At 45.3% G+C, this 12,177-nt stretch overlaps 1 protein-coding gene and 1 long non-coding RNA gene across 3 annotated transcripts in view; one reads left to right on the top strand and one right to left on the bottom strand.

Annotated features, from left to right (window-relative positions):
- The window catches only part of LOC309708150, a 431,095-nt gene that overhangs the window by 263,341 nt on the left and 155,577 nt on the right, over positions 1 to 12,177 (top strand). The window lies entirely within an intron of this gene.
- On the bottom strand, positions 3,544 to 8,775 carry LOC309708661 (uncharacterized protein; the record flags this gene model as incomplete). Its single annotated transcript, XM_082536893.1, has 3 exons — positions 8,482 to 8,775; positions 3,671 to 7,944; positions 3,544 to 3,582 (listed from the first exon to the last, which is right to left on the bottom strand). The coding sequence occupies exons 2-3, from the start codon at positions 7,673 to 7,675 to the stop codon at positions 3,544 to 3,546; spliced, it is 4,044 nt and encodes a 1,347-aa protein (XP_082393019.1). The 5' UTR covers positions 7,676 to 7,944; positions 8,482 to 8,775.

Genomic DNA, 12,177 nt, shown 5'->3' with positions numbered 1-12,177 from the left:
CTTTCGGGGGTGATGGAAGACTTTTAAGTTTTGAACAACTAATCTCTAAATTTAATATTCCCCGAAAGCACTTTTTCAAATACCTACAGTTTAGGAGTTTTATCAGGTCTTATCATAATGATTTTACACATATTCCCCCGCTGTCCACATTAGAGAACCAAAAACCCCAGTGGTAGAGGGATGATATCAGAATTATATAACTTGATGATGACATCCTCTCCTGATTCATCTGCTGCTAAGCTTGAAGCTTGGAGGTATGACTTACAGGAGGACTTGACAGTGGAACAATGGAGTAGAGCATGTAAGCTAGCCCAAACACAGACAGGGAACACGTGTCTAAAATTGCTACAATTTAATTGGTTGATAAGATAAGATAAGATAAGATAACTCTTTATTGTCATTGCACAGTCATACATAGTACAGTAGTACAATGAAATTGGAAAAACTGTCCTACGTCGGCACTACATATAACACAACACAACACGATATGACACATCACAACGTAACAAACAACACAACACAGTATATTAACTTAGTATAAAAAAGAAGAATAAGTGTATGTGTATTGCACACTGTTATTATTGCACATTAATTATTATTGCACCTTGTTATAAATATAAATATTATTGTTATCGTTTTAAACATTGTTACCTCCCCCTAAAAAGTCCAGGGAGGTATCCAGTCAGGTCAGCTATTTACATTGATCAGGGCTATTGCCCTGTTGTAAAAGCTGTCCTTGAGTCTATTTGTTCGGGACCTCAGCAGCCTGAACCTCCTGCCAGACGGCAGCAGCTTAAACACCCGGTGTCCTGGGTGTGTGCAGTCCCGTAGGATGCTGCGTGCCCTCTTGAGACAGCGAGTGCTGTACAGGTCCTTCAGGGAGGGATGATGAGAGTGTACATAACACCAGAAAAACTTAACAAATTTAATATGCAGATTCCTGATATCTGTAATAGATGTGAAGAAGATAAGGGCACATTGCTCCACTGTTTATGGTCATGTCCAAAAATAAAGGAGTTTTGGGAAGAGGTTGGAGCAATGATAAAGGAGATTTTGTCAATTAAACTTGTGATGGATCCCAAACTTTTCCTACTGGGATTATATCCTGTAGGGTGTAACATAGATCATTTTGAAAAAATCTTCATAAACATGGGAATACTACAAGCAAAGAGAGTGTCAAGTGTTCCTCTGACTGTGAGGTGTCCACACTTGAAAAAGACCAGACTTTGAATTTCACTCAACTTTATTTAGACCAACTAGTTTGATAGCTGGTAGGTAGCAGCAGGTAAAAAACCTTTCAACACAAAAATAAAGAACATTCCATTAACCATTCAGATAAATTACATGCATTACACAGAAGACAGATGAAATAACAAAATACACTTCAGTAAAGCCATTTACCATGTGGTTAACTGTGTTAATTTAACTGTGGTTCTTAAATATACAAAATGTGTCTTCTTTGCATTTAACACTTTTTTATAAACAATTGTATTTTAAAGTATACATTTTAGCGTTCACAAACATTTTAATAGACTTTAACTAAGGATTTTCTTTACAAAGAATTATTTTCTTTAAATCAAAACCAAACATTTATTCACTAGTTTTACGATCCACCCAAGGATTTGGGGTAACTATTTTTAATATTAATTAACATAAATATGTGGGAACACTAACTGCACAAACAATTTATTCAAACTTAAACATTCATTTTTGTCAATATAATTAAACTTAAATGCAGCAACTATTTCCCTAAGCGTAAAACATTTGCACAACTGAGCTTCCATAGTCCCAGATACATCTGCAAAAGCAAAATGTGAACTCAAGAGCTTACCGATAGCCTGTCTTGTTCAAAGTCTTCCTCACAGTGGAAAAGTGCTTTGTTTGCCGTCCTCTCAGTATGTTGCACCCGGGTCAAATGACTGCTGCATGCATTTAAAGGTTTACTCGGCACGCCCACCCTTGATTGCTCTAATGTGGCTCACCTGGCAGGGCGGCGCACACCAGGCCGTGCTTAGTTGTTGATTGCACCCAAGGTCTAATCAGCGGCCATGGGTAAGCAGCAGCACCGAACAGGTAGAGGGCAGGAGGAGGAAAAGAGGAATAACAGCCACACCTACTAGGTCAGCGCGACACCTCCCACTCGATCTTTGCTCAGCACTGTCTGGAAAGATCGCACTCAGGTGGGCTGGTCCCTTACTTGATCTTCCACCGGTAAAAGGACCACAAGACGCCGGATGTCCCGATGTAAGGTGGTGCCCAGCTCAGGACTTGTGGTAGCGGGTTTTGGACTCTTTATCGCAATGCTGGAACTTGGAGTGACCCTCACATGCACATCTCGAACGATCCCTTTAGAATCAGGATTCACGCTGATGACTTTTGCGAGTCTGAACTGCCCTCTAAGGGCATTTTGGTCGCAGAGCCAAACTATGTCTCCAACAGCAATGTTTCTCTCTGCAGTATGCCATTTACTGCGGATGAACAGGTTTGGTCCAGCGAGTTGGCTCCAGGACCTCCAGAAGTTGTTGACTATGGTTTGTATTTCCTTCAGCCTTTTGAAAGGATAATTTGTGAAGTCAACAGTTTTGAAGTCCCCACTTTGTGTGGCTCGACCAAGCAACAGATTATTCGGCGTGATGTAGTCAATGCGATCTTCTCGGCTCTGAAATCTGGCATCAATGGGTCTCTCATTTGCAAGGTTGGCGGCTAGCTGGAGTGCTGTCAGAAACTCACTAAAGGTAAGAGCCTCTGTATTGCCGAGAGTATGGAGGGCTCTCTTGGTAACTCTGACAGCAGCTTCGGCGGCCCCATTTCGGTGAGGTGAGTCAGCGGGAAGAATCTTCCATGCCCAGATGGTCTCATTTTTGGCAGAGTATTCTTCAAGCGACTCCTTGTTTTGTCGTCTCAGGTAAGCATACATTTCTTCCAAGACAGGTTTGGCGCCGACAAAGTTTGTACCAGGATCTGACCAGATTTTTCGGGGATGGCCCCGGACAGAAGTGAACCTCTGGTAGGCAAGCAGGAAGCTCTCTGTTGATAGTGTGCTCGCTAGTTCGACATGAATGGCTCGGCTTGCCATACAGCAAAACACAACTCCCCAAACTTTCATGGTCACTCTTCTCTTGACATCATCCCTCACATGATAGGGTCCAAACAGGTCAACAGATGTAAATTCGAATGGTGCAGCAGGATTTGACCTCTCTTCAGGTAAGTCCCCCATTACTTGCTTGCAGGTTCTTGCCTTTGCCTTCTTGCAGATGATGCACTGGTCAACGACCTTTTGGGCAATAATTCTTCCTCTGACAACCCAAGCCTTCATTCTCATCCGCAGTAAAGTTCCTGCCACTCCGTTATGTCCCTTGCTGTGTGCTTCTCTGGCAAGGAGGGTGGATAACCAGGCTTGGAATGGTAGAAGGGGAACGGCTCTGCGGTCCTTTTTGAAGGTTTGGATTCTGCCCCCACAAACTAGAAGTCCACTTGTTTGGTCTTTGTAAACGACTAGTCTGTCTGTTGTGGTGCTTGGGAAGGTGACGCCCTCTTGTGCTGCTAGGCAAAGGTCTCGGAAAGCATCTCGTCTTTCGCTGACTGTGAGGACACCCGAAGATGGTACTACCTCCCACTTTTCTTGGTCTCTGGTCTTTGATCTCATGAACTTTTTGGCAACCCTCCAGACCCACGCCACGGTCCCAATCAGCCTTCTCAGGTTGCTGAATCGCCTTTCGTCGATTAGCTGTTGGGTTGCTACTCCTCGTGGTCTTCTCGACTCTACGTGTACTGAGTCCTGAGCCGCCTTGATGTGCATTCTGGTAAGGACCGCAAGAAAAGTCTTTTTCTGTAGCTTTGTGACCGTTTCTCGAGCTTGGGCAGCGACTTCTCCGGCGGATTTCTTCAGCCACTCATCTCCAGGAAGTTGGAGAAACTTTGGACCCGACTGCCACTCGGAGTCCTCGGTTAGGGCATCTGGACTGGCCCCTCTGGTGAGAATGTCTGCAATGTTTGCTGACCCAGGAATCCACCACCAATCCTGGACATCAGTGCTACTCTGGATTTCACCAACGCGGTTTGCGAAGAAGGTCTGGAAACCGTAGCTCTCACGCTGGATTGCACCGGAGACTTGGCTTAGCAGTTCTCGCCTGGTGAGTGGATCAGGTGTTTGCGCTCTGACTTCTTCTCTGAGCAGGTCTTGACCAAGGCGCATTTTCCTCCTTTTCTTTGAGAAGTTCACTGCGACCATGACATGAAGCTTGTCATCATTGATGGTGTAGCCAAGGCCAAGGGCTTTGTTGTCATCTTCCATCAGCTGGTTTGGCAGGATCATAGTCTTTGGCTCTGATCGGGGCAACTCTTTCTTTGACTCCTCCCTCCCACTTTGACTGGAGTAGACCCAAGGCTTCATGTAGAATCCTCCAGCTCTCAGGATGTGCTCGATGTTGGCTGTTAGGAGTCTCAGATGGTCGAGGTCATTGTGTGATGTCAGGATGTCATCGACATAAACATCTTCTTCCAGCACACGTTTCTCTTCTGTGAAGTGACTGAATGAAGGTAGGTTTGCAGTTTCTCTCATGGCGACTTGGGCTATGCAACCAGCAGGTTTGTCTCCAATGTTGACTCTTGTTATGGCATAGTCTTCTATGTCTGCATCTTCTGTGTCACGCCACAAGAATCTGTGCAAGTGGACTTCTCGATCTTCCAGCCAGACGGAGTTGTACATCTTGCGGACGTCACCAAGGGCGGCGTAGACACCAGCTCGGAACCTCAGCAGGACAGCTCTTATCGGGTTCAGGACATCAGGACCTTTGATGAGGATGTCATTCAGGCTGAGGCCTCTGTACTTCTGGCTGCTGTTCCACACCAACCTCACTGGGGTAGAGACAGAGTGTGGATTTGGCGCGATGAGGTGGCTTATATACCATACTGGCCCAGTCCAACTCTGCAGGACTTCTTTGGACAGCTTCACTGCAGCTCTGCGGTTTACCATCTCATGAACTTGTGCAGCATAGGCCTTCTTCCATTCAGGTTCTTTAGATAGCTTCATCTCGGTTCTGATGAATGTTGCTTCTACTGCTTTCCTGTTATTTGGCAAGGTTGCTGGATCTTCTACCCATGGGTATTTAGCATGCCAATGCGGTTCACTGTTGTGGGCATCTCCAGTTGAGTAAGTCAGGCCATTCCTCACGATCTCCATCTCCCTCTCTTCTGCAAGCGTCATTTCTTTACCCCCTGGCTGGCAGCTCCCACAACGACACCCTCCACATCTCGGCTGGCAAGCGGCTCTGATGCTTTCCCACCTCCACCACTTCAGAAAGTCTCTGCTGCTGGTAGCTGTGGTGGATAGAGTCTCAGGGTGATCAGGGTGCTGACAGGAAGCTAGGTCTTTAGTGAACTCTTGGTACTTGAATGCAGCAGCTCTCATTGATCTTGCAAAGTGAGTTTTGGAGGTGTGGGCCATCAAAGTGACTTCCTCAAAGAGGTCTGGATGCGTGCCCCCGATTGTTTTGCCAAGTGGACCGTCCCAGAGAACCAGGTCACCGATGGAACGGATCTTTTGGGGCACCAGCTGGCCTTCTTTATGGCTGATTAGAAGCTGGATCTCTCTGGGTCTGATGAGGTCTTGGAGAGGGATGTCAGGGAAGATCTTTTGTAGCTTCTGAGGTGGAACATGTCTTTCCACTTCAGCAATCTTGTCAAGACCATAGCAAACTAACTGGTGAGGCTTTAAAGTTCCTCTTGAGGTGTTGACACGGATCTTGAGAAGGTAGCGCTTGGTTGCCACAGACACCTTCATACCTCCGATACCCTGGATGACAAGCATGACGTCTTCACTGCGAAGGTTGAGCTTACTTGCGGCTTTATGGGTTATGTAGTTTGTGTCAGATGCTAGATCAATTAGTGTCCCAATTCTCTGCCCATCATTGGCGATGACGTCAAGGAGCATCAGGATCACAGGGTACTCTTTTAGACCAGTCCCCTCCAGTAGACCTCTCTCTGCTGCCATGGAGTTGAAGGCTCGTGATGAGACGTTGCAGAAAGCTTTCCGACACTCCTGCGCTAGCTCTGGCGATAGTTTAGAGATGAACTCTTCTTGAACCTCTGTATACCTCCTCCCCTCAGCTCTCGCCGGACCAGACTTGGGCCTTTGTGATAAGGGTCGTGGCAAGGGACAAAGAAGGTAATGATGCTGGTCTTTGCACTCTGGTTTTCCACACAGGTAAGTAGTCTTTCTGCAGGGTTCATCGTGGATCTCGAGGCATCTCTTGCAGGCTCCAAGTTGCTGCACTGCATCCTCTTTCTCCTGTAACTTTGTGTTGGTTCGAAACCGTCTGCAGATGTAGAGCTTTCTCTTGTGCTTTGGGTCCCCACAGATGATGCAGCCTGCTGGATCAGTACTGGATTTAACTGACTTGGTACGGGCGTACTTTACTGGGAACTTTATTCTCTCCTTGGCAGGGTCGATGTCTCTCAGCTGGTCTAACTGCTCGTAGATGGACTCTTGAGATTGGAGGTATGCGAGCAGCTTGTCAAACCGGTTCTGATGAGTCACAGCATTCTTTGGATCAGCAGCGTGGGTAAGCCAGTCTTTCTTTAGGGACTCAGGCAGCTTGCTTTCAATAGACTTTATTACCAAGAGGTTCTTTATGGCATTTGCTTCATCCAGCTCACTCAAATCATAGAGGGCCTTTTCAACTGCGTGGATAAGCTCTATAATTCTTCTAGGCTGGTTGCTACGGACAGGAGGGATAGCTTGAAGCTCCTCAATGATTTCAATGGCGATGGTGGCTTGATTTCCATAGCGGTTCTCAAGGACTCTGAAGATCTCATCGGCCGAGGTGTATGTGGACAGGCGCAGATCTTTGGCCACTTTATCATCGAGGCTATCGAGAAGTTGGAATTTCTTTACTTCCACGGACCCGGTTGGTTCACCTTGCTTTTGCAGAGCCTCCCATTCCTTCCGCCATCTGTAGAACTCACGCTGGCTGCCGGTGAACTTTGGTAAAGCTGTGGCTTTCAATTTTATGGCTGCGACCGAGGCTGCGTTGCGGACTGTGACAACTGCTTGGTCGGCATCTCTTTTAATTCTCTCTGCTTTGATAACGGCGGCCTTCCCTGACACCAGCTTTGGAAGGCAGGTTTCGAGCTCCATCAGTCGACGATCACAATCTCGCCTCTCAGCAGGTGGCGCCCAGCGGTTCCATGTCTGGTGTGCCTGCTTAGCTTTCTTCACCAGTTCTTCTAGATGGTGGAGCATAAAATCATATGCCTCCAGGGGTGTATCAGGCTGAGTGGATGTGACGTTCTCACACGCCATTTCTGCTGATTTTAGAGCAAGGGTCAGTTCTTTTTCACCATATGATGTCCACAGTGTCTCTCTGATCAGGTGCTTCACCTCCTTCAACTTCTGCTCACATTCTTTCTCCGTTTTTTCGACGTCTGCTCTCTGTTGGCCCATCAGCTCCGGTGTGCCCTCTGCTTCACACTGCGTGATGTAGGCGGCTTCAAGCTCCTCGTTCGCGTCAATCACTTTGGAGCCCTCTACTGTGAGTCTCTTGAAGGAATCCCGCAGCTCCTCTACAGACATATCCATGTGGGTCCTTATTATATGGTTGGTGAGTCTGGAAAACAGTCTCTTTGCAGTGGTTCGCTCTATTTTCAGCTCTTCGAGTGACTTGGACTCAGCCATGCTGTTTTCTCGGTTGTTGATTGGACTGGCAAACGGCGTGCGATTTCCTCCAGGCCCCCAGGTGGAGTCTTCTCCGTCTTTGTGGTGAGCTTTTGTGGAGTCTTCACTGGTCAAGGCCGGTGTCTCTACTGGCCAGGCCGGTTTTTTACTGTCAAGTGTTCCTCTGACTGTGAGGTGTCCACACTTGAAAAAGACCAGACTTTGAATTTCACTCAACTTTATTTAGACCAACTAGTTTGATAGCTGGTAGGTAGCAGCAGGTAAAAAACCTTTCAACACAAAAATAAAGAACATTCCATTAACCATTTAGATAAATTACATGCATTACACAGAAGACAGATGAAATAACAAAATACACTTCAGTAAAGCCATTTACCATGTGGTTAACTGTGTTAATTTAACTGTGGTTCTTAAATATACAAAATGTGTCTTCTTTGCATTTAACACTTTTTTATAAACAATTGTATTTTAAAGTATACATTTTAGCGTTCACAAACATTTTAATAGACTTTAACTAAGGATTTTCTTTACAAAGAATTATTTTCTTTAAATCAAAACCAAACATTTATTCACTAGTTTTACGATCCACCCAAGGATTTGGGGTAACTATTTTTAATATTAATTAACATAAATATGTGGGAACACTAACTGCACAAACAATTTATTCAAACTTAAACATTCATTTTTGTCAATATAATTAAACTTAAATGCAGCAACTATTTCCCTAAGCGTAAAACATTTGCACAACTGAGCTTCCATAGTCCCAGATACATCTGCAAAAGCAAAATGTGAACTCAAGAGCTTACCGATAGCCTGTCTTGTTCAAAGTCTTCCTCACAGTGGAAAAGTGCTTTGTTTGCCGTCCTCTCAGTATGTTGCACCCGGGTCAAATGACTGCTGCATGCATTTAAAGGTTTACTCGGCACGCCCACCCTTGATTGCTCTAATGTGGCTCACCTGGCAGGGCGGCGCACACCAGGCCGTGCTTAGTTGTTGATTGCACCCAAGGTCTAATCAGCGGCCATGGGTAAGCAGCAGCACCGAACAGGTAGAGGGCAGGAGGAGGAAAAGAGGAATAACAGCCACACCTACTAGGTCAGCGCGACAGAGAGTGATAGCTCTAACGTGGAGGAGTCTTGGCAAACCAAGTATTTCACATTGGTTCAGAGAATTGTCTTTATGTTTACCATTAGAGAAAATTACATATACTCTAAAAGATAAACAAGAAATTTTCCAGAAAATTTGGGGGCGCTACATCCAGTATATTGGGAATAAAGATCTATCTGGTTTACTGTGTGAGACAGGGACAGCCTAGCTATTCCCTGTACAGGACCACAACCATATGCTGCAATCTGAAAATTATTCTTTAAAATCTGTCAGAGGTCTCATGGACTCAAGTGCTTTCATTGAATGTACCTTGTGTTTCGTTTATTGTGTAAATTTGTTTGTGTATGTACTTTATATATGTATATATGTAAAACTTTAATAAACATAATGTTGAAAAAAAAACAATAGCAAAAAGTAGGGGGGACAGGGGGCAACCCTGTCTCGTGCCGCGTGACAATGAGAAGTAGCCAGAGGAAACACCATTTGTATAGACACTGGCTTGGGGTGCCTTGTACAACAGTCGAATCCATGAAATGAATCTGTCCTTGAAACCAAATCTTTGCAAGACCGCAAAGAGAAAGCTCCACTCCACACGATCGAAAGCTTTCTCAGCATCAAGTGAGATAACTACTTCTGAATTAGTGGTCGAGTGTTGGGAAAGAATGACATTCAAAAGCGTGCGGACATTAAAGAACAGCTGGTGGCCTTTAATAAAGCCATTCTGTTCATCTGAAATAATAGTAGGAAGAACCTTTTCAGGGCGAATTGCTAAAATTTTAGCCAAGACTTTAACATCAACATTCAGCAGTGAAATAGGCCTATACGAGGTGCAAGACGTAGGATCCCTACCCTTCTTTAAGAGAACAGTAATTAGTGCTTGAGACAATGTAGGGGGCAATAGACCACGTTCAAAAGATTCATTATACACTGAAAGAAGTAGTGGGGCTAACTTGTCTACAAATGTTTTTAAAAATTCAACTGAAAACCCATCAGGTCCTGGTGCCTTACTATTGTGCATGGTCTTGATTGCATGCACAATTTCATCCAACCTAAAAGGGGCATCTAATTGTTCAGCTATAACAGGATCGACAGTGGGCATTATAAGACCGTTAAAAAAGAAATCCATCTCAGAGGCGTCAGCAGCAGATTCAGATTCATATAGGGAGGAATAATACGTCTTAAACACCTCGTTGACTTCCTTTGAATCAGAGACCAAGTTGCCTGCCGCATCTTTAATTTGAGAAATTAATCGAGAAGAGGCCTGACGTTTTAACTGATGGGCCAAAAGCCTTCTGGGCTTATCACCATGTTCATAATAAGTCGCACGCGCACGAAGTAAGAGTCGTTCAGCATCTGCTGTAGAAAGTAAATCAAATTCGGTCTGCAAGTCAAGTCGTCTTTTATGCAAATCAGGAGTGGGACTGTCAACAACCTGTCTATCTATGTCACAAATTTGTGTAGTCAAAGTTTGAAGTTTGGCTTTGTGGCTTTTAGTGGAATGGGCAGAGAAAGAAATTATTTGCCCACGCACCTATGCCTTAAGAGATTCCCAAAGCAATGACCTCGTAACAGTATCGCTGTCGTTAAACACCATAAATTCATCAATTGCGGATTTGATAAAGGTAACAAACCCCTCATCCGAAAGCAACAAAGAGTTAAATCTCCAGGGTGAGGAAAAAGAGGACTGGGCTATGAGCTTGATGTCAACGCTAAGTGGTGCGTGATTGGAAATGACAATAGGATGATATGTAGATGACAGTACTTTTGGAATAAGGGAACCGTCCACAAAAAAATAATCAATCCGCGAAAAGGACTGATGTACCTGAGAAAAGAAAGAGTACGCTCTGGTAGTAGGGTTAGAAAACCTCCAGGGATCTACAAAACCATTCTGAGACATAAACTCTGAAATAGACTTGGACATAGAGGATTGGGTCAGGGTCCGAGGATTCGAGCGATCTAAGGCAGGATCAATAACACAGTTTAAGTCACCACCCAATATCAAAAGATGAGTATCAAGGGGAGGGAGACTACTCAAAAGTGCATCTGTAAAACCTGGATTATCAAAATTTGGCGCATACACATTGACTAAGAGGACGGGTACATTGTACATGGTGCCTACAACAACCAAATATCTCCCGTTTTTGTCAGCTTTAATCTCAGAGGCTGTAAACTGTGCCCTTCTGTTTATTAAGATCGCCACCCCCCTGGCTTTTGAATTAAACATTGAATGGAAAGTATGACCCACCCATGGGCACCTGAGCCTAAGATGATCCCGATTTCGCAAATGGGTCTCTTGCAAAAACATTACATCACTCTTTAAACGTTTAAGATGCGAGAATATTTTAGATCGTTTAATTGGGCTATTCATACCTTTGACATTCCAAGTTAAAAATCTAATACCACAATTGCCTAAGGACTGACCTGAAGTACTGGTCATTGCAGAAAGATAAAAGAGAAAATACTTATTTCTTCACCCCCAAAGAAAGAACAAGTGGGAAAAACACACTCACACTCACCTTGGCCTCATCTGGCGAGACGAAGTCGCGCTGCATTCCTTGATAAGTGATCCGTAGTCTTGCCGGATAGAGGATCCCAAATCGGACTCCCTGGATGCCGCGAAGCTGGCGACGGACCTCATTGAAAGCCGCACGGGCCCGCGCTGTCTTAGCGGTGTGGTCGGGGAACACAGAAATGGTCATATTATTTATCTGCACCCTCTGCAGCTCCCTGGCCTTCTGGAGAATCCTAGCACAGTCCGCGTAATAGTGCAGCTTCACAACCATAGCACGGGGGCGTTCACCGGTGTTAGGTTTGGGGGCCAAAGTTCGGTGGGCTCTGTCTACAAGCGGCTCCTTCCCAAGCTGAAATGCCTCCATCAACAGCACAGACACATCTGTAGCAGACAGGACGTTCTCCTCTGGCACACCAACAATGCGTATATTATTGCGGCGAGACCTGGACTCCAAATCCTCGCATTTATTCTCCAATTTGGCCAACTCCTTTGACATCGCATCCACTTTGGCTTGGAGGTGGACAATATCATCCGTGCATGTGGAGAGAGACTGTTCCATCTCCGTAACTGTGCTCCTGAGGCCAGCGAATTCCTGCCGCATGGTAGTTATATCTGAGGAAAGGTCCGTTTTTAGTTGCTGTATGTCGGACCTGATAGACGTGAGATTCTCCGCAAACGCTGCCGTCAGTTCCTTTTTAAACAGTGCTGAAATTTCTTCACGAAGTTCAGAGAGGAGTTCAGCCTTCGTGAATTTTTCCGTATCGACGAGCGGCGTGTCGGGTGACCCAGGCAGTGGCGAAGTTTTACCACGAGGCGGGGATGCAGTGTTAGCAGCAGGCCGCAAGTTCGGCTGAGAGGTGCTTGCGCTCTTATTAACCTTACG

Source organism: Aulonocara stuartgranti, assembly GCF_965226115.1.
Source record: "Aulonocara stuartgranti genome assembly, chromosome: 6".
Taxonomy (NCBI): Eukaryota; Metazoa; Chordata; class Actinopteri; order Cichliformes; family Cichlidae; genus Aulonocara; species Aulonocara stuartgranti.
The sequence above is the reverse complement of the archived record's forward strand: the minus strand, read 5'-3'. Positions and strand labels throughout refer to the sequence as shown.